Below are 20,410 nucleotides of genomic sequence, written 5' to 3'. Positions count from 1 at the left end.
GTGACACATGAAGTGGTGTGCAGAGCAATGCCACTGCACAGTCGATGACTGGAAACGAGTGACTTGGAGTGATGAATTATGCTACACCCTGTGGCAGTCTGATGGAAGCATTTGGGTTTGGCAAATGCCTGGATAATGTTACCTGCCTTCATGTGTAGGGTCAATAGTGAAGTGTGAAGTAGGTGGTGTTAAGGTATGGGCGTGTTTTTCGAGGTTAACGTGTGGTCCCCTTGATGTGCTTATAAAATCATTACTTGTGGAAGGATAAGAACAAATTTTACAGTATTGTGTTCTGCACACAGTAGAGGAACAGTTAAGACATTATGTTTGACGTAACAGCATTACAATGCATCCTGTCATAAAACAGACTCTGTAAGGCAATGGCTTGTGGACAAGAACATTCCTGAAATGGACTGGTCTGCTCAGCGTCCTAACCTGAAGACAAAGACACACCATTGGGATAAGTTAGATCGTCAAGCACAGCAGCTGGAGTGGTTATAAAACTAAGTACTGACAAAGTTATTTGTGCACTGTTATACAGTTATTAAATTTAATAGTTTTCAGCAGTGTTTCATGCTGTTTTTGTGGCGAAATAACGATTTAATAAACTTTTGGAAATGTTCACTCACTGTGTTTTTTAGAGTTTTCTGTGCGTCAAAGTCATTTTGTAAATTTCGTTGTTTAGTTTTCAGCTGACATTTCTTATTATTTTTAGTAAAATATTTCAGTAAAATTTTCATTCAGTGTTTTAACTTCGTTGAGTATTTCAGTGGCTGCTTGAATTTTTGGTTTTAGCTAATAATTTTGTGAAGTTTTGTTGGTATTGATATTAGTTGTGGTACGGTAGTTTTGAGAGACAAAATAGTGAAGGTAGCAGAGGATAAAGTAGGTAAAAAGACAAGGGTTAATAGAAATCCTTGGGTAACAGAAGAGATACTGAATTTAGTTGATGAAATGAGAAAATATAAAAATGCAGTAAATGAAGCAGGCAAACAGGAATACAAACATTTCAAAAATGAGATCGACAGGAAGTGCAAAATGGCTAAGCAGGGATGGCTAGAGGACAAATGTAAGGATGTAAAAGCATAATCACTAGGAGTAAGATAGATACTGCCTACAGGAAAATTAAAGAGACCTTTGGAGAAAAGAGAACCACTTGCATGAATATCAAGAGCTCAGATGGAAACCCAGTTCTAAGCAAAGAAGGGAAAGCAGAAAAGTGGAAGGAGTATATAGAGGGTCTATACAAGGGTGACGTTCTTGAAGACAATATTATAGAAATGGAAGAGAATGTAGATGAAGATGAGATAGATGATATGATACTGCGTGAAGAGTTTGACAGAGCACTGAAAGACCTAACTCAAAACAAAGGCCCCAGGAGTAGACAACATTCCATTAGAACTACTGACAGCCTTGGGAGAGCCAGGAGAAATACCCTCACACTCCAAGAAGAATATAATAATTCCAATCCCAAAGAAAGCAGGTGTTGACAGATGTGAAAATTACCGAACAATCAGTTAAATAAGCCACAGCTGAAAAATACTAAAACGAATTCTTTACAGATGCATGGAAAAACTGGTAGAAGTCGACCTCGGGGAAGATCAGTTTGCATTCCGTAGAAATGTTGGAACACGTGAGGCAATACTGACCCTTCGACTTATCTTAGAAAATAGATTAAGGAAAGGCAAACCTAAGTTTCTAGCATTTGTAGACTTAGAGAAAGCTTTTGACAATGTTGACTGGAATACTCTCTTTCAATTTCTGAAGGTGGCAGGGGTAAAATAGAGGGAGCGAAAGGCTATTTACAAATTGTACAGAAACCAGATGGCAGTTATAAGAGCCGAGGGGCATGAAAGGGAAGCAGTGGTTGGGAAGGAAGTGAGGCAGGGTCGTAGCCTATCCCCGATGTTATTCAATCTGTACATTGAGCAAGCAGTAAAGGAAACAAAAGAAAAATTTGGAGTTGGAATTAAAATTCATGGAGAAGAAATAAAAACTTTGAGGTTGGCCGATGACATTGTAATTCTGTCAGAGACAGCAAAGGGCCTGGAAGAGCAGTTGAATGGAATGGACAGTGTCTTGAAAGGAGGATATAAGATGAACATCAACAAAATCAAAATGGGGGTAATGGAATGTGGTCGAATTAAATCAGGTGATGCTGCAGGAATTAGATTAGGAAATGCGAGGCTTAAAGTAGTAAATGAGTTTTGCTATTTGGGTAGCAATATAACTGATGACGGTCAAAGTAAAGAGGATATAAAATGTAGACTGGCATTGGCAAGGAAAGTGTTTCTGAAGAAGAGAAATTTGTTAACGTCGAGTATAGATTTAAGTGTCAGGAAGTCGTTTCTGAAAGTATTTGTATGGAGTGTAGCCATGTATGGAAGTGAAATGTGGATGATAAATAGTTTAGACAAGAGGAGAATAGAAGCTTTCGGAATGTGGTGCTACAGAAGAATGCTCAAGATTAGATGGGTAGTTCACATAACTAATGAGGAGGTATTGAACAGAATTGGGGAGAAGAGGAGCTTGTGGCTCAACTTGACTAGAAGAAGGATTCGGTTGGTAGGACATGTTCTGAGGCATCAAGGGATCACCAATTTAGTATTGGAGGGCAGCGTGGAGGGTAAAAATCATAGAGGGAGGCCAAGAGATGAATACACTAAAGAGATTCCGAAGGATGTAGGTTGCAGTAGGTACTGGGAGATGAAGAAGCTTGCACAGGATAGAGTAACATGGAGAGCTGCATCAAACCAGTCTCCGGACTGAAGACAACAACAACAACAACCACAGTAATACAAGTGGTTGCTTTCGTAGTAAAGAGAGAATTTTGAGACCGCTATTGTTAGTTCTATAAATAGTTCTACTGGTGCAACTGAATTTAGGTAATGTAGACGCATAGTTTTTTCCAGTAACCGTAAAATTTTACCATGAGTGAGAAGTGTGGGCTATGTCATAGGTTTGCGAGTAGTGGCTTACAGTGTGGGATTTGTTCAAAGCATATTCATTGGGGAAATGCCGTGGGGAAGCCAGTGGGCATTCTAGCGAGATCCTCTCCTGGGAATGCATAACCTGTAATAGAAGTTGATAGAAGAGCAGGAATGAAAGATCTGTGCCCTTCAGATGCAGTTATAACATGCAAAGGAGGAACTAGATGGGTTGAGGAGTTTGAAGGGTGATGGGGAATGGGAACTGGCAGTTGGCAAGAAGGCAGCTAGGAGGAGGAGGAGGTGGTATTCAGGTAGTTAAACTTTCCGCATATGCAATAGATTTGACCAACTGTCAGAGTTGTGTGGAGGGGAGCCTCTTGTAGCTGTAGGTGTATGGAATATGCAGCAGTCCTCAGCAGTTAGGAGGCCTAGGTCAGTTGAAAAGTCTATCAGAAAGAAGAAGGTTCTGCTGGTAGGTAGTTCACACGGTAGAGGTGTGGGTCAGCAGTTGCAGGAAGTGTTGGGGAGTGAGTACCATGTCACCAGTATTGTGAAGCTTAGTGTAGGTTTGGCTTAGGTGACTGACAGTATAGGGGCGTTATGTAGAAATTTTACGGAGGAGGATCAGGTAGTGATAGTGGGTGGAGCAGGGAACAGTCTTCATAGGGATGGGGAATATAATGTAGGTGGTGACCTGGTATAAAGATAACTACTGAAACTGGTGGCAATAATGTGCATTTCGTGCAACTGTTTCAGTATCGTGATTGGCCTCATCTTAATGCAGCTGTTGGGCATGTTAACAGGGGGTGGAGAAGGCACTGATGGCTGAGGACATGGGTCACATTTCAGCGATGCCAGCTTAGTCTATCAGTAGATCGGGTTTCACTAGGCATGCCCTACACCTCAATAGGATTGGGAAGGGGAGGCAGGCAAAGCTTATAGGTGACAGTGTAGTGGGTGGTTGTGGGATCACTCCTGGGAAAATTCCTGTTGTAGTTCGTGTTAAAGCTGCACCTTTTCTAGATTGAAGTCAGCTGATAGGTAGACCTGCTTCAAGGAAGTCCCTCTAACTAAGGGCTCACCTTCAGAGGACATTATAATTGGAGAATAGAAGGAATTAGTATATTTCATCAAATATAAGAAGCATTAGAGATAAAGTTAATGAAATGCTCTGTAGATGTTGACTCTGAAATTATTGGTATATCGGAGCACCACTTAAATAATTTGACAATTCAGAAGCTTTCTTTACCAGGATACAGATTAGCTGGCTGTTTTTGAAGGAGTTCTTTGTGGGGTGGGGGAGTGGCCACATATGTAAAAAGCAGAATTCCATTCGAGTTCATAGACTAATCTTGGCACTGCACTGAACAGGTACTTAAATGTTGTGCAGGGGCAGTGAATTTAGTGAAATTAAAATTGTAATTGTTGTTGTTGTTGTTGTTTACAGGTCACCTGGCTCACTTTATAGGAAGTACCAAAAATTACTTATATCTGGAGACTTCAATATTAATTTTATATGTGATTGTGTAAGAAAAAGTATGTTGGAAGATCTCCTAAATTCATATGATCTGATGCAGATTGTGTTTTTTTTCCCAACCATGGTACAAGGAAACAGTAGCACAGTCAAAGACAATATTTTTATTCATTCTGCATTACTAGATGGGCATTCTGTTAGTAAAAGAATGAATGACCTTTCAGACCATGATGCACAAATTTTAACACTAAAACGCTTTTGTACTCAAACAAATGTCACATATAATTACAAACTATGTAGGAAAGTTAATCAAACAGCAACAGAGAGTTTTTTAAACCTCGTCAAGGAACAAGAGTGGCAGGATATTTATAGTGCCATAACATAGATGACAAATACAATGCTTTCCTTAACACATTTCTCATGCTCTTTTGAGAGTTACTTTCCATTAGAATGTTCTAAACGGGGAACTAGCAGTAAAAGGCAGCCCAGGTGGCTGGCTAATGGAATAAGGATATCCTGTAGAACAAAGCGGGAATTATATCAAAATGTCAGAAGCAGTCACAATCAAGCTGCAGTAGCCCATTACAGACAATGCTGTAAGGTGCTTAAAATGTTATTAGGAAGGCACAGAGTATGTGGTATGCAAATAGAATAGCTAATTCACAGGATAAAATTAAAACCATATGGTCAGTTGTGAAGGAAGTGTCTTATGGTCAGTTGTGAAGGAAGTGTCTTATTGTCAGTTGTGAAGGAAGTGTCTGCTCAGTAGCACAAGGTCAACGATATAAAGTCAGTTCACAGTAAAAATGTTTCTGTTACTGATAAATCAGATATATGTACAATATTTAACAATCATTTCCTGAGCATTGCTGGTGGATTAAATAAAAATTTAGTTTCTACAGGGAATCTTACAACTATCTTGGCAAATGTCTTTCCGAGGTTGATGTCTGAAATACTCTTCTGTGATACAGACAATGAGGAGATTGAGTCAATAATTAAATCACTGAAGACTATGGACTCTCATGGATATGATGGAGTGCCTATGAGAATATTAAAGTACTGTGCTCCACATGTTAGCCCTTTATTTAACCATATTTGTAATTTTTCCTTTAGGAATGGCAGTTTCCTGAATTATTAAAGTACTCAGTAGTAAAGTCGCTTTATAAAAAAGGAGAAAGGGATAATGAAGACAATTTTAGACCTATTTTTATCACACGATTTGCTATCAAATGTACAGTTCAGCTTTAGAAGTTGTTTAACAACTGAAAATGCTATATTCTGTTTCCTCTGTGAGGTACTGGATGTGTTACCAAAAGGTTTTGAAGGATAGGCATTTTTTTTTTTTTATTTAACTAGGACATTTTATTGTGTTGATCACAAAATAGTGCTCCACAAGTTGGACCATTACGGAATACGGTGATTAGCTCACAATTGGTGCACCTATTACTTCAGCAACAGACAGCAAAAGGTCATTATTCACAGTGTTGAGAATGGCTGTGATGTGGGGCCTGAGTGGGGTACGGTCAAGTTGGGGGGTGCCCCAGGGATCAGTGTTGGGGCCACTCCTTATTTATGTAAATGATATGCCCTCTAGTATTATGGGTAACTCTAAAATATTTCTGTTTGCTGATAACACCAGCTTGGTGGTAAAGTATGTTGTGTGCAACACTGGCTCAGTTTCAAAAAGTGCAGTTCATGACCTAACTTCATGGCCTGTAGAAAATAAACTAACATTAAATCATAGTAAGACTCAGTTTTTACAGTTTCTACCACACAATTCAACAAAACCTGTTGTTTTTATTTCACAGGATGGGCATATGATTAGTGAAACTGAACAGTTCAAATTTCTAGGTTTTCATACAGATAGTAAACTGTCGTGGAAAGTCAATGTTCAGGATCTTATTCAAAGACTTAATCCTGCCACTTTTACTATTCAAACAGTATCTGAAGTAAGTGATCATTCAACATGAAAATGAGTCTACTTTGCTTATTTTGATTTGCTTATTATTATTATATTTTGGGGTAACTCTTCTCATTGTAAAAAGGATATTTTTGGCACAGAAACGGGCGGTTTGTGCAATAAGTGGTGTAAATTCATGAACCTCATGAGTCTGGGTATTTTGACATTGGCCTCTCAATATATATATTCCTTACTGTCATTTGTTTTAAAACTATTAGATTATTCCCAAGAATAAGCAGCTTTCACTCAGTATGCGGCAGAAATCAAACCTGCATTTGGATTGGACTTCTTTAACTCTTGTGCAGAAAGGTGTGCAGTATACTGCTGCATCTATTTTCAATAAGCTACCATTAGAATTCAAACATCTTAGCAGTAATCCACACACTTTCAAATCAAAACTGAAGAGCTTCCTCCTACTCTACTGAGGAGTTTCTTGAAAAATTAAGCTGATTCTTGTTGTATTGTTGGTTGCGTTTACTGAAACTTATGGTTTAACTTTTTTGTGTCCATAAACATTTTTTTTTATCTATTATTACTTTTATGTCATAATTTCGTGTTCTGTGACCTTGGAGATTCGCTCCTCAATTTGGTCCTACGGGACTTGACGTGTAAATAAATAAATAAATAAGCATCAAAAATCACTACCTTCTCTGGTTTTGGGTCCTGAGGAATAATGTGTTGCCATTCCTCCACAGACATCCAGACACCTCACTGAAAGTATTCCCATCAGAGTTCAAGTCATCATAAAGGCAAGGGGCGGACATGTCCCAATTAATGTCCACTAATAGGTGTCTAGATACTGTTGATCAGATGTTGTTGTTGTTGTGGTCTTCAGTCCTGAGACTGGTTTGATGCAGCTCTCCATGCTACTCTATCCTGTGCAAGCTGCTTCATCTCCCAGTACCTACTGCAACCTACATCCTTCTGAATCTGCTTAGTGTACTCATCTCTCGGTCTCCCTCTACGATTTTTACCCTCCACACTGCCCTCCAAAGCTAAATTTGTGATCCCTTGATGCCTCAAAACATGTCCTACCAATCGATCCCTTCTTCTAGTCAAGTTGTGCCACAAACTTCTCTTCTCGCCAATCCTATTCAATACCTCCTCATTAGTTACGTGATCTATCCACCTTATCTTCAGTATTCTTCTGTAGCACCACATTTCGAAAGCTTCTATTCTCTTCTTGTCCAAACTAGTTATCGTCCATGTTTCACTTCCATACATGGCTATACACCAAACAAATACTTTCAGAAACGACTTCCTGATACATAAATCTATATTCGATGTTAACAAATTTCTCTTCTTCAGAAAGCTTCCTTAAATCTCCAGGAAGTGTTCCAGTGCAATGATCTGAAGTTTTCCCATTGTATTTCTAATTTGAAGAATTCTTCAGTATCCATCAGGTCATGTGGTAATTACTCCTTGATATTTCACAAACAGATTCACTGCCATCCTCAGGTGGGCCCTGATGACTGCTGCCCTGCTCCTGTTTCTTCATTAGTCATCCATTCCATCCACACAATTTTCAGTCTTCTTCTGAAGCACTACATTTTAAAGCCTTCTATTCTCTTCATAATTTATTGTCCATGTTTCATATCCATACAATACTACACTCGAAATAATAATTTGAGAAGATACTTTGTAACATTTAAATTTACATTAAATATGCTGTTGCCAGCCTAAATTTTATATTCTCTCTACTTCAGTCATAGTGTTCTTTTGCTGCCCCAAAAACAAAACTTATCTACTACTTTTAGTGTAGTTTCCTAAACTAATAGCCTCGCATTATGTGACTTATTTTACTACATTCTCTTATCCTCATTTTACTTTTGTTGATGTTCATCTTAGAACTTTGTTTTTCAAACACTATAAATTTCATTCAACAGATCTTTCAAGTCATTTGCCATCTCGGGCAGAATTACAATGTCACTGCCACACCTGAAAGTTTTTGTTTCTCCTCCACAAACTTTAACACCCTTTTTAAATTTCTCTTTGATTTCCTCTAGTGCTTGTCCAGTGTACAGACTGAATAACAGAGGTATAGGCTGCAATCCTTATCACTCATTCACTACTAATGCCTCCCTTTCACATCCTTGAATTCTTTATAATTGCAATTTGGTTTCTCTACAAGTTTCTGCTGCTTGTACTTATCCCTGCTAACTTCAGACTTCCATAAAATATATTCAAGTCAACACCATCAAAAGCTTCTCTAAATCTGTGAATGCTATAAATGTAGGTTTGTCTTTCTTCAGTTTATCTTCCAAGATAAGACATTGTAACAGTATTGTCATGCATCTTCGAACATTCTCCTGCACTCAAACTGATCTTGCACAAATTCAACTACTGCCACTTTTTCCATTCTTTTGTAAATTTTACAACCATAACACATTAATGGTTCAGTAATATGCACACCTGTTAGTATCTGCCTCCTTAAGAATTGTGATTATTATATTTCTTGAAGTCTGAGATTGTTTTGCTTGTGTCATATATCTTCCATAGTGGGTGGAATAGTTTTGTCAAGGCCAGTTCTCCAAATAATTTCAATAATTCTGAGGGGATCTTTGGCAACATGGCGGCAAACTGACAAGCACGATTTTAGTGCTTTACAATATTTAGTGGCTATTTTACCTCTACAATGAATTTCTGTTAGTCATTATCTAGGTCTGACTTTTGTTTACATACTGAAATGCTCAAAATGAATTGTACACATTTGCACAAATTTTATAAATACCTTTGCTGTAAATAGCTGCACTAGTATCTTTTTTTTTTTTTTTTTTTTTTTTTTTTTACACAAGAATGAAGATTTAACATCTGAGTATTGTTTTTAGGAAATACCTTAAGTTGTTTTGAATTTCTTTTAGGTGCTACATCTGTTCAATGTTTTATTTACATATGCATGTCTGCCACGTCTGAATTCACACTCGTAGCAAACAAACCATATTACAGGATGTTACACTCTTTTATAGATAAATAAATGTGATACATCTCAGAATATTCTTTCTGTTTTACATAGTTAGGTTTTTTGTCCAACGAGTGGAAATTGAGGGAGTTGCCATAGATTACTAAGTTGTGGAATGCACTGTCGGAGCTGTAACAAATAGTTTCACTTGGGGGGGACAGTGTGTGTGGAGAACTACGTGGAGGTCACTTAGGCTTTCTTTTTTTGAACTGCAAAATATGCAGCAGGAACAGGTTAACAGAAGAGCAGGAAAGGAGGAACTGTGGCCTTCAAGTAAATTTGTATGAAGCTAGAGGAGAGATAGTGAGGATGAAGGAAGGTAATGGTGTTTGTGACAGTTGGAAACTGGAAATTGGTAGTAAGGTTACCATCACGCGGATGCAGTTTGACAGGTTTGTTGTGTCAACCAACAATAGGTTCCACATAACAGAGTCTAAGGGAAAGGGGGCTCAAGATGTTGTAGGTGTAGGAAATGTGCAGCAGACTCAGACCATGAGTAGGAAGGCTATGAATAAAATTAATGTTAGGAAAAAGAGAGTACTGCTTCTACGTAACACACTTGTATACTCTCAATTAGAGGAGAAGCTAAAGGAAAAGTATTACGTCACCAGAATTTCCAGACCAAGTGCTGAGCTGAACCAGGCGATTGAGGGTTTAGTGCCTTTGTGGGAGGATTTCATGAAAGATAATAACATAGTGATAGTGAATGGCGCATGGAATAGCTTGGTTGAGGCACAAGAACAGGTCCAGCAGCATAATCAGCCACATCCTGGCAGTGCTGTACGGTGGGCCAATGCTGAGCTGCAGATGGTACACACGAATGCTGACCGAATGCACATTGCAGTGGTGCTGATAGGACTATCGGAGATGAGGCTGCACTAGTCATGGTCTGCACCTTAACAGGGCAGCGAAAGAGATGCTGGTGGAGTTAATTAGTGAGTGTGTAGTTGGTGGGCATGGGGCAACACCTGGTCAAATACCTCGTCACAGGTCATGGATAGGGAGATTAGGCCTTTTTTCAGCATAAATCATGACAATAGGCTTCCCTCACTTAAAAGTGTTTCAACCAGTCCACAAATTTCTTCAGTGTGGACATGAAAGAGAGAATGCACCAAATAGGAGGGCACAAGCACCACAGAAATTTGCTCAGTACCTATTCTTCAGTAAAATGTGCAGTCAATTCAATAAATTACACCAGCTTGAAGTTGAATTATAGTTTAAAAGAGCATGGTGGTAAGCATTACAGAACACTGGTGTAGAGAAAATGAAATACAGCACTTAGTGCTATTGTCATCTGAATGTGCAAGTTGCTACTTTACAACTACCTTAAAGGGTGAGGGATCATGAATTTATATCAGAGGCGACACACATTTTAAAGTTGAAGAAAATATGACCACAGTTAGTGCAAATAAACATTCTGAATTGGCAACAATTGAACTAAAAAAACTAGATATCCATAAGAAGTTACTCATTCTTTGCACATATCACTCATCTAGTGGTAATGTGGACACTTCGTTCAACAGAGTAAGTCCTGGAAAGTGTCTCAGTCCCTAAAAATATGATGATAAGTAGAGACAAGGCCATTAACACTGGAGTTGAGAGTGAAATTAGTAATAACTTCCTAAACATTTTGAACACTTCTGGAATGACTCAAATTGTAAATGCTACTACTGAGATATCAGAAAGTTCAGCATCAGTCTTAAACAGTATACTGACAAATATGAATAGGGAGAATTTTGAAGTATTTATAAAAAATTTCAGGTTCACTGATCACTACTGTCAGATAATAAAGTTAAAGGCAAGCCTGGTAAAACCACAAAACTGAAAGCCTATAAAGGATCTTCTCAGAATGTAAAATAAATTATGAATATGCTCCCCTCATAAAAGAACACCAAGATGACATCAGAACACCTACATGTGGTGTTATCAAGAGAATTCAGAGGCGCACAGAAGTCTGAGGTGGAGTTAATGAAAATCCGCCTTGAACATAATCATTTGCCTTTACATAACACCTTCTGTGAGTCTTCATTTGAGTTACACTCTAACATCTGTATTTCTATAACCAATAAAAACTGGACACACATTATATCTCCTCCTAAAATGTTTACAGTTCTTCCTGAGACACCCTGTATATACACACACTTATTACCTGTAGTGAACTATATTTCATAACAAGCACAGAAGTGTGATAAGCAAGAAGTACTGCATGTAGACTCTGTCACCTTTTAAAATGGACGTGTGAGCAGCAGAAGAGTGAAATATTTCAACATCATAGTTAGCTGATGAGCTAGCATTTTGTTCTTCTTTCATTGGTATACCAGTTACTGTAGTGGAGGCCAAATCATAATGGCTCAAAATTAAATGGGTAAGTTTTGACGCAATCTGGCCACCAGCTTTCACAGAATGGACCTCAGAAGTCAGTATTGCTGACAGCTGAAACACATGCAGTACACATACATGAGTAGAAATCTAAGAGTTTACTGATGAATTATACACAAAAGGAACATTACACTATAGATTTCTACCAAAACAGAATTAATGGTGTACCTGAAACCCCTTGAAAACATAATTCTGATTATGCAGACATGCTGTGAAGAATAAAACCACATTTCACTTACAGTCAGTGTCAACAGTTGCGATATATACATGTCACTATTTACAACCTTCTTGTTTTAGTGTTACAATGAACATAATTAAACCCAAAATTCTAAAATTAAATATTTGTTATGGTAAAATCATGTTACAATCTAGATAAATAAAAATGTAAATGTATGTTTGTACAAAACGGTAAATCTCTGAATATCCAATCTTCGCAGATTGCTTTGAAATTTTGACACAATACTGCATTTGAACACCTATTGCAGTGCCATAGGGCAGGCACATGCCTGCTACCCCTCCACCCCCCCCTTCCTCCCTCCACCCCCCCCCCCTCTCTCTCTCTCTCTCTCTCTCTCTCTCTCTCTCTCTCTCTCTCTCTCTCTCTCTCTCTCACACACACACACACACACACACACACACACACACACACAAACACACACACACACACAAACACAAACACACACACACACACACACACACACACACACACACACACACACACACAAAACACTGTACAGGTTGGTTTCTGTTTAAACCAACTGAGAGAAAGAAAATGCTCTGTTGAAAAAATGTGTGGTAATGTTTCCTTTGCCACAGGCAGCTTTAACTACCATAGTAGACCTTTTAAACTGTTGGAAAAATTATTTCTGCAAATATATTCTTTCTCATTGTATATATACACAACAATGGGCTGTTTTATCTTCTCCCTCACAGACAGTTCACACAGAGAAAAGGGAAGTTGTGTTTCTGACTTACCAGTTTATGATTAGACTACTAACACAGAATTGTGGGAGGAAATGGACATAAAAAGTAGAAAGGAGGAGATGGTTAGAGAGGGGGGCAGGAGGAGAGGGAGAGGGAGAGGGAGAGGGAGAGGGAGAGGGAGAGGGAGAGGGAGAGGGAGAGGGAGAGGGAGAGGGAGAGGGAGAGGGAGAGGGAGAGGGAGAGGGAGAGGGAGAGGGAGAGGGAGAGGAGGGAGGGTGAGGGGGACAGGGAGGGGGAGGGAGGGTGAGAGGAGAGAGGGTGAGAGGGACGGGGAGGGGGAGGGAGGCGGGAGGGGGAGAGGGTGGAGGGAGGGAAGAAGGGGAGAGAGAGGTGGGCAGAGGGAGAGAGGGGGAGGGGTGGGGAAGGGGAGGGAAAGATGGGGTGGGGAAGGGGAGGACAAGTGAGAGAGGGGGAGGGGGAGTGGGAGGGGGGAGGAGGGAGAGAGGTGGGAGGAGAACATGGACAAAAGGAGCTAGGTAGACGTGATGGACAACGAAAGGTGGAGAAGGAGATTAGGATGTATATACAGTTTCCATACACATTAGAAATGTGTGCATTTTCTATTCTTTCTTTTCTATTTAACTTGACTGAGCCACAGCAATGCACGGCTGGGTACATCTAGTTTGTTATAAAACAGAAAGTGCTGTGAATTATGAGCAACCAAAATGTGAATATTTTCTTCCAGCACCAAATAAGGAAGTAATTTATAGCAAGCTAATGCGAGATGAATAATGTCAGGTTTAGCATTATGAATTCTTACACATTTAACATATTGGTATTGACACATTTAATATCTCAATATATTTCAAAGGAGAACATATCTTCACTTAGAACTTCCTTATCACTTTTCATACTACAAATTCATCATATGCAGTTTTAAATTTAAAAATAAGAATAAAGGGACTTTAGATAATCTAAAATGAAATATCTGAATCTTCTTCACAATAATATCATATTGTTGTTATTGTGGTCTTCAGTCCTGAGACTGGTTTGATGCAGCCCTCCATGCTACTCTATCCTGTGCAAGCTTCTTCATCTCCCAGTACCTACTGCAGCCCACGTCCTTATGAATCTGTTTAGTGTATTCATCTCTTGGTCTCTCTCTACGATTTTTACCCTCCACACTGTCCAACAATACTAAATTGGTGATCCCTTGATGCCTCAGAACATGTCCTACCAACCGGTTCCTCCTCCTAATCAAGTTGTGCCACAAACTTCTCTTCTTCCCAATCCTATTCAAGTCTTCCTCATTAGTTACATAATCTACCCATCTAATCTTCAGCATTCTTCTGTAGCACCACATTTCGAAAGCTTCTATTCTCTTCTTATCCAAATTATTTATCGTCCATGCTTCACTTCCATACATGGCCACACTCCATTCAAATACTTTCAGGAACGACTTCCTGACACTTAAATACACTCCTGGAAATTGAAATAAGAACACCGTGAATTCATTGTCCCAGGAAGGGGAAACTATATTGACACATTCCTGGGGTCAGATACATCACATGATCACACTGACAGAACCACAGGCACATAGACACAGGCAAGAGAGCATGCACAATGTCGGCACTAGTACAGTGTATATCCACCTTTCGCAGCAATGCAGGCTGCTATTCTCCCATGGAGACGATCGTAGAGATGCTGGATGTAGTCCTGTGGAACGGCTTGCCATGCCATTTCCACCTGGCGCTCAGTTGGACCAGCGTTCGTGCTGGACGTGCAGACCGCGTGAGACGACGCTTCATCCAGTACCAAACATGCTCAATGGGGGACAGATCCGTAGATCTTGCTGGCCAGGGTAGTTGACTTACACCTTCTAGAGCACGTTGGGTGGCACGGGATACATGCGGACGTACATTGTCCTGTTGGAACAGCAAGGTCCCTTGCCGGTCTAGGAATGGTAGAACGATGGGTTCGATGACGGTTTGGATGTACCGTGCACTATTCAGTCTCCCCTCGACGATCACCAGATGTGTACGGCCAGCATAGGAGATCGCTCCCCACACCATGATGCCGCGTGTTGGCCCTGTGTGCCTCAGTCGTATGCAGTCCTGATTGTGGCGCTCACCTGCACGGCGCCAAACACGCATACGACCATCATTGGCACCAAGGCAGAAGCTACTCATCGCTGAAGACGACACGTCTCCATTCGTCCCTCCATTCACGCATGGCGCGACACCACTGGAGGCGGGCGCATGCCCACTACACGCCCTCGCTCAAAGTCCGTCAACTGCACATACGGTTCACGTCCACGCTGTCGCGGCATGCTACCAGTGTTAAAGACTGTGATGGAGCTCCGTATGCCACGGCAAACTGGCTGACACTGACGGCGGCGGTGCACAAATGCTGCGCAGCTAGCGCTATTCGACAGCCAACACCGCGGTTCCTGCTGTGTCTGCTGCGCCGTGCGTGTGATCATTGCTTGTACAGTCCTCTCGCAGTGTCCGGAGCAAGTATGGTGGGTCTGACACACCGGTGTCAATGTGTTCTTTTTTCCATTTCCAGGAGTGTATATACTCGGTGTCAACAAATTTCTCTTCTTCAGAAATGCTTTCCTTGCCATTGCCGTCTACATTTTATATCCTCTCTACTTTGACCATCATCAGTTATTTTGCTCCCCAAACAGCAAAACTCCTTTACTACTTTAAGTGTCTTATTTCCTAGTCTAATTCCCTCAGCATCACCCGACTTCATTCGACTACATTCCATTATCATCATTTTGCTTTTATTGATGTTCATCTTATATCCTCCTTTCAAGACACTATCCATTCCATTCAACTGCTCTTCCAAGTCCTTTGCTGTCTCTGACAGAATTACAATGTCATCAGCAAACCTCAAAGTTTTTATTTCTTCTCCATGGATTTTAATACCTACTCCAAATTTTTCTTTTGTTTTCTTCACTGCTTGTTCAATATACAGATTGAATAACATCGAGGAGAGGCTACAACCCTGTCTCACCCCCTTCCCAACCACTGCTTCCCTTTGATGTCCCTTGATTCTTATAACTGCCATCTGGGTTCTGTACAAATTGTAAATAGCTTTTCGCTCCATGTATTTTACCCCTGCCCCCTTCAGAATTTGAAAGAGAGTATTCCAGTCAACATTGTCAAAAGCTTTATCTAAGTCTACAAATGCTAGAAACATAGGTTTGCGTTTCCTTAATCTAGCTTGTAAGATAAGTCATAGGGTCAGTAAAATTATTATATTCTTCTTGAAGTCTGAGGGTATTTCGCCTGTCCCATACGTCTTGCTCACCAGATGGTAGAGTTTTGTCAGGACTGGCTCTCCCAAGGCTGTCAGTTGTTCTAATGGAATGTTGTCTACTCTTGGGGCCTTGTTTCGACTCCAGTCTTTCAGTGCTCTGTCAAACTCATCACGCAGCATTGTATCTCCCATTTCGTCTTCATCTACATTCTCTTCCATTTCCATAATATTGTCCTCAAGTACATCACCCTTGTATAGACCCTCTATATACTCCTTCCACCTTTCTGCTTCCCTTCTTTGCTTAGAACTGGGTTTCCAGTTGAGCTCTTGATATTCATACAAGTGGTTCTCTTTCATTTTCCTGTAGGCAGTATCTATCTTACCCCTAGTTAGATAAACGTCTACATCCCTACATTTGTCCCCTAGCCATCCCTGCTTAGCCATTTTACACTTTCTGTCGATCTCATTTTTGAGACATTTGTATTCCTTTTTGCCTGCTTCATTTACTGCATTTTTATGTTATCTCCTTTCATCAATTAAATTCAATATTTCTTCTGTTACCCAAGGATTTCTACTAGTCCTCGTCTTTTTACCTACTTGATCCTCTGCTGCCTTCACTAATTCATCCCTCAAAGCTACCTATTCTTCTTCTACTGTATTTCTTTCCCCCCTTCTTGTCAATTGTTCCCTTATGCTCTCCCTGAAACTCTGTACAACCTCTTGTTTAGTCAGTTTATCCAGGTCCCATATCCTTAAATTACCACCTTTTTGTAGTTTCTTCAGTTTTAATCTACAGTTCATAACCAATAGATTGTGGTCAGAGTCTACATCTGCCCCTGGAAATGTCTTACAATTTTAAACCTGGTTCCTAAATATCTGTCTTACCATTATATAATCTGTCTGAAACCTGTCAGTATATCCAGGATTCTTCCATGTATGCAACCTACTTTTATGATTCTTGAACCAAGTGTTAGCTATGATTAAGTTGTGCTCTGTGCAAAATTCTACCAGGTGGCTTCCTCCTTCATTTCTTACCCCCAGTCCATAATCACCCACTATGTTTCCTTCTCTCCCCATTCCTACTGACGAATTCCAGTCACCCATGACTATTAAATTTTTGTCTCCCTTCACTATCTGAATAATTTCTTTTATTTCATCACACATTTCTTCAATTTCTTCATCATCTGCAGAGCTAGTTGGCATATAAACTTGTACTACTGTAGTAGGCGTGGGCTTCGTATCTATCTTGGCCACAATAATGCGTTCACTATGCTGTTTGTAGTAGCTTACCCGCATTCCTATTTTCCTATTCATTATTAAACCTACTCCTGCATTACCCCTATTTGATTTTGTGTTTATAACCCTGTAGTCACCTGACCAGAAGTCTTGTTCCTCCTGCCACCGAACTTCACTAATTCCCACTATATCTAACTTTAGCCTATCCATTTCTCTTTTTAAATTTTCTAACCTACCTACCCGATTAAGGGATCTGACATTCCACGCTCCGATCCGTAGAACGCCAGTTTTCTTTCTCCTGATAATGACTCCTCTTGAGTAGTCCCCGCGCGGAGATCTGAATGGGGGACTATTTTACCTCCGGAATATTTTACCCAAGAGGACGCCATCATCATTTAACCATACAGTAAAGCTGCATGCCCTCGGGAAAAATTACAGCTGTAGTTTCCCCTTGCTTTCAACCATTTGCAGTACCAGCACAGCAAGGCCGTTTTGGTTAGTGTTACAAGGCCAGATCAGTCAATCATCCAGACTGTTGCCCCTGCAACTACTGAAAAGGCTGCTGCCCCTCTTCAGGAACCACACGTTTGTCTGGCCTCTCAACAGATACCCCTCCGTTGTGGTTGCAGCTACGGTACGGCTATCTGTATCGCTGAGGCACACAAGCCTCCCCACGAACGGCAAGGTCCATGGTTCATGGGGGGAGGAGGGGGGGCGGGGCGTAATATCATATAGACTGCTGTATATACCTCTAAGCCTCTGAATATTCAGTATTGCTCATTTCAAATATGCTAAGCTTGTAACTTCTACAATTTAACCTCCCATTTTGCTAATGTTACAGAATTTAATCTTTCACGAAATCTATCCATTAAATTCTTACACATAATTCATTGCTATTTCTCTATAAATTGTTGCCATGTTTTTGGGTAAATCGAAATTGCATGTAACAGATATTCTGGCACACATTATGGATGGACAATGGGTCTGAATAGCACAGTAGTGCAAATGTATCTATTTTTCTTTGTACTATCACACAGTAATTCAAAATAAATTCACTGAAAGTGAATACCAGCTGTGTTAGTTACAGATAGATGCACTAACTATTAGTGATGTGTGAATATCTGTGCCTGATCGGGACTCTAATCTACATTTCCCACTTATCATGAACATTCGCCTTAATTGCGTTGGCTATTCATACACGCCTCCAAGACTGACTCAAGCTTACATGTCACATTGTCTACTTGCCTATACCATAATCCTCTATATCTGCATCTAACACAACTGATGCCAAGATGTCTGCATTCAGAAAATGTATTTCAAATCAATTTTGGACGGCTCTCAATCATTGTAAATGTTTGTTCATGCAGACATGCAAGTAAATACGAGGCAATACTCTTCCCTTTGCAGACAAGAGCATTATTGTGCTGACAAAGAAAATGTCTGATTCAATACCGTTGCCACAGTATGATTTGTACAAAATGTTTTCTTCAAGGAAGTATGTGGTGTGCAGGAGACCTTCTGTGCTATTTAGAAGACAGGAGAGAGATACTGGGAAAAGGAAGTGTGAGCGCAGGTCGTGAGTCATGCCTGGATAGCTTAGTCAGTAGAATATTTTCTGTGTTGGAGTTCTTGTTTCTGCCCTTTGACTACAATTGTGTACATTAACTTTTACTGTGTCTAAGCTGCAACAGAAGTATTTCTTCCAAAGGAAACCTGAGGTAAACATTTTGAATGTCCAAGCTTCCCATCATGCGTAAATGCTGCCAACATTTGGCATCACTATGAAAACATGAGCAAGTCAATGTAACAGTGTGCACCTGCTTGTGGCTGTGTGCAGGAGCTCATGACTATCAGAACATAAGGATGCAGTTGGTTCGCTGTACTCCAACGTACAACTGAATATTGTTATTGTTATTCTGCATGGTAATTATCGATTGATCATTTTACTATTTATTACAAAAGAGAATATTGTGTAATTAATTATTTTAGTCCATAAAATGAAACCCAGTGTGCAAGGTATGTTTTGAAAGTGGGCACATATTTTTGTATAAACTTGCATCTAAAATCATCAAAAAATTTCCTAAGCGCGTTAACACACAAAGAAAAATTTTCTTTCCTCCAGAAAAAAATCAGACCAGAAAGGGTTAATCTGTGAAGAAGTTTCAAATGGGTGCAGACTCAGCTGCATAATGAAAGTTAGTTTTGTAATGAGGTACCTCGACAAAATGACCTCCGTCATGCCAACGAGGACAGATCCTGAACATGTTAGCCATCTGAAACACAACTCGCACTCTTCACGCATGACATCTTGTAAGTTATAGCTCAAGGTGGATGCAATATTTTCTGATTTTTGAAATGTATTCAATGCAGTACTGTACAAAAGATTATCAATGAATGTTTGAATATTAAATTAAATTTGTGACTGGATTGAAGATTTCTTGGTAGTGAGGCTATGGTGTGATTTCTTGGTAGTGACAACACAGCATTTTATCTTGGATGGAGAGTTACCAAGAGTTATAACAGTAATTTCAGACATCGCCAGAAAAGTGTGTTGGGACTCTTGCTGTTGGTGTAATATACAGTGAAAACCCTACTTTACTTTTTCATATGGTCCAGACTAAAAACACACAATTGAGGAAAATATTAAAATCCCCAAAATATGAGCAAAAACACCTTTAATTGGCAAATATGATTAAAAATCACAATTTCCTGCAGAACTTTGTCTAAAATTCTGTCTAAATGAAGGAATTAAATGTACAATGTAATGTTTATACAATAATTACTGAGCTATCAGTTTAATAAGTCACAGCTGCAAAATACTAACGCGAATTATTTACAGACGAATGGAAAAACTGGTAGAAGCCGACCTCGGGGAAGATCAGTTTGGATTCCGTAGAAATGTTGAAACACGTGAGGCAATACTGACCTTACAACTTATCTTAGAAGGAAGATTAAGGAAAGGCAAACCTACATTTCTATGATTTGTAGACTTAGAGAAAGCTTTTGACAATGTTGACTGGAATACTCTCTTTCAAATTCTAAAGGCGGCAGGAGTAAAATACAGAGAGCGAAATGCTATTTACAATTTGTACAGAAACCAGATGGCAGTTATAAGAGTTGAGAGGCATGAAAGGGAAACAGTTGTTGTGAAGAGAGTGAGACAGGGTTGTAGCCTCTCCCCGATGTTATTCAATCTGTACATTGAGCAAGCACTAAAGGAAACAAAAGAAAAAATTGGAGTGGGCATTAAAATCCAAGGAGAAGAACTAAAAACTTTGAGG

At 39.8% G+C, this 20,410-nt stretch overlaps 1 protein-coding gene across 1 annotated transcript in view; it reads right to left on the bottom strand.

The window, feature by feature from the left end:
- Positions 1 to 20,410, bottom strand: part of LOC126334521 (integrator complex subunit 13) — a 132,995-nt gene that overhangs the window by 59,626 nt on the left and 52,959 nt on the right. Inside the window, exon 6 of the mRNA XM_049996873.1 lies at positions 11,546 to 11,756. Coding sequence (XP_049852830.1) covers positions 11,546 to 11,756 — 211 coding nt within the window. The remainder of the gene's footprint in view (positions 1 to 11,545; positions 11,757 to 20,410) is intronic.

This window comes from Schistocerca gregaria, chromosome 2 (genome assembly GCF_023897955.1).
Source record: "Schistocerca gregaria isolate iqSchGreg1 chromosome 2, iqSchGreg1.2, whole genome shotgun sequence".
Classification (NCBI taxonomy): Eukaryota; Metazoa; Arthropoda; class Insecta; order Orthoptera; family Acrididae; genus Schistocerca; species Schistocerca gregaria.
The sequence above is the reverse complement of the archived record's forward strand: the minus strand, read 5'-3'. Positions and strand labels throughout refer to the sequence as shown.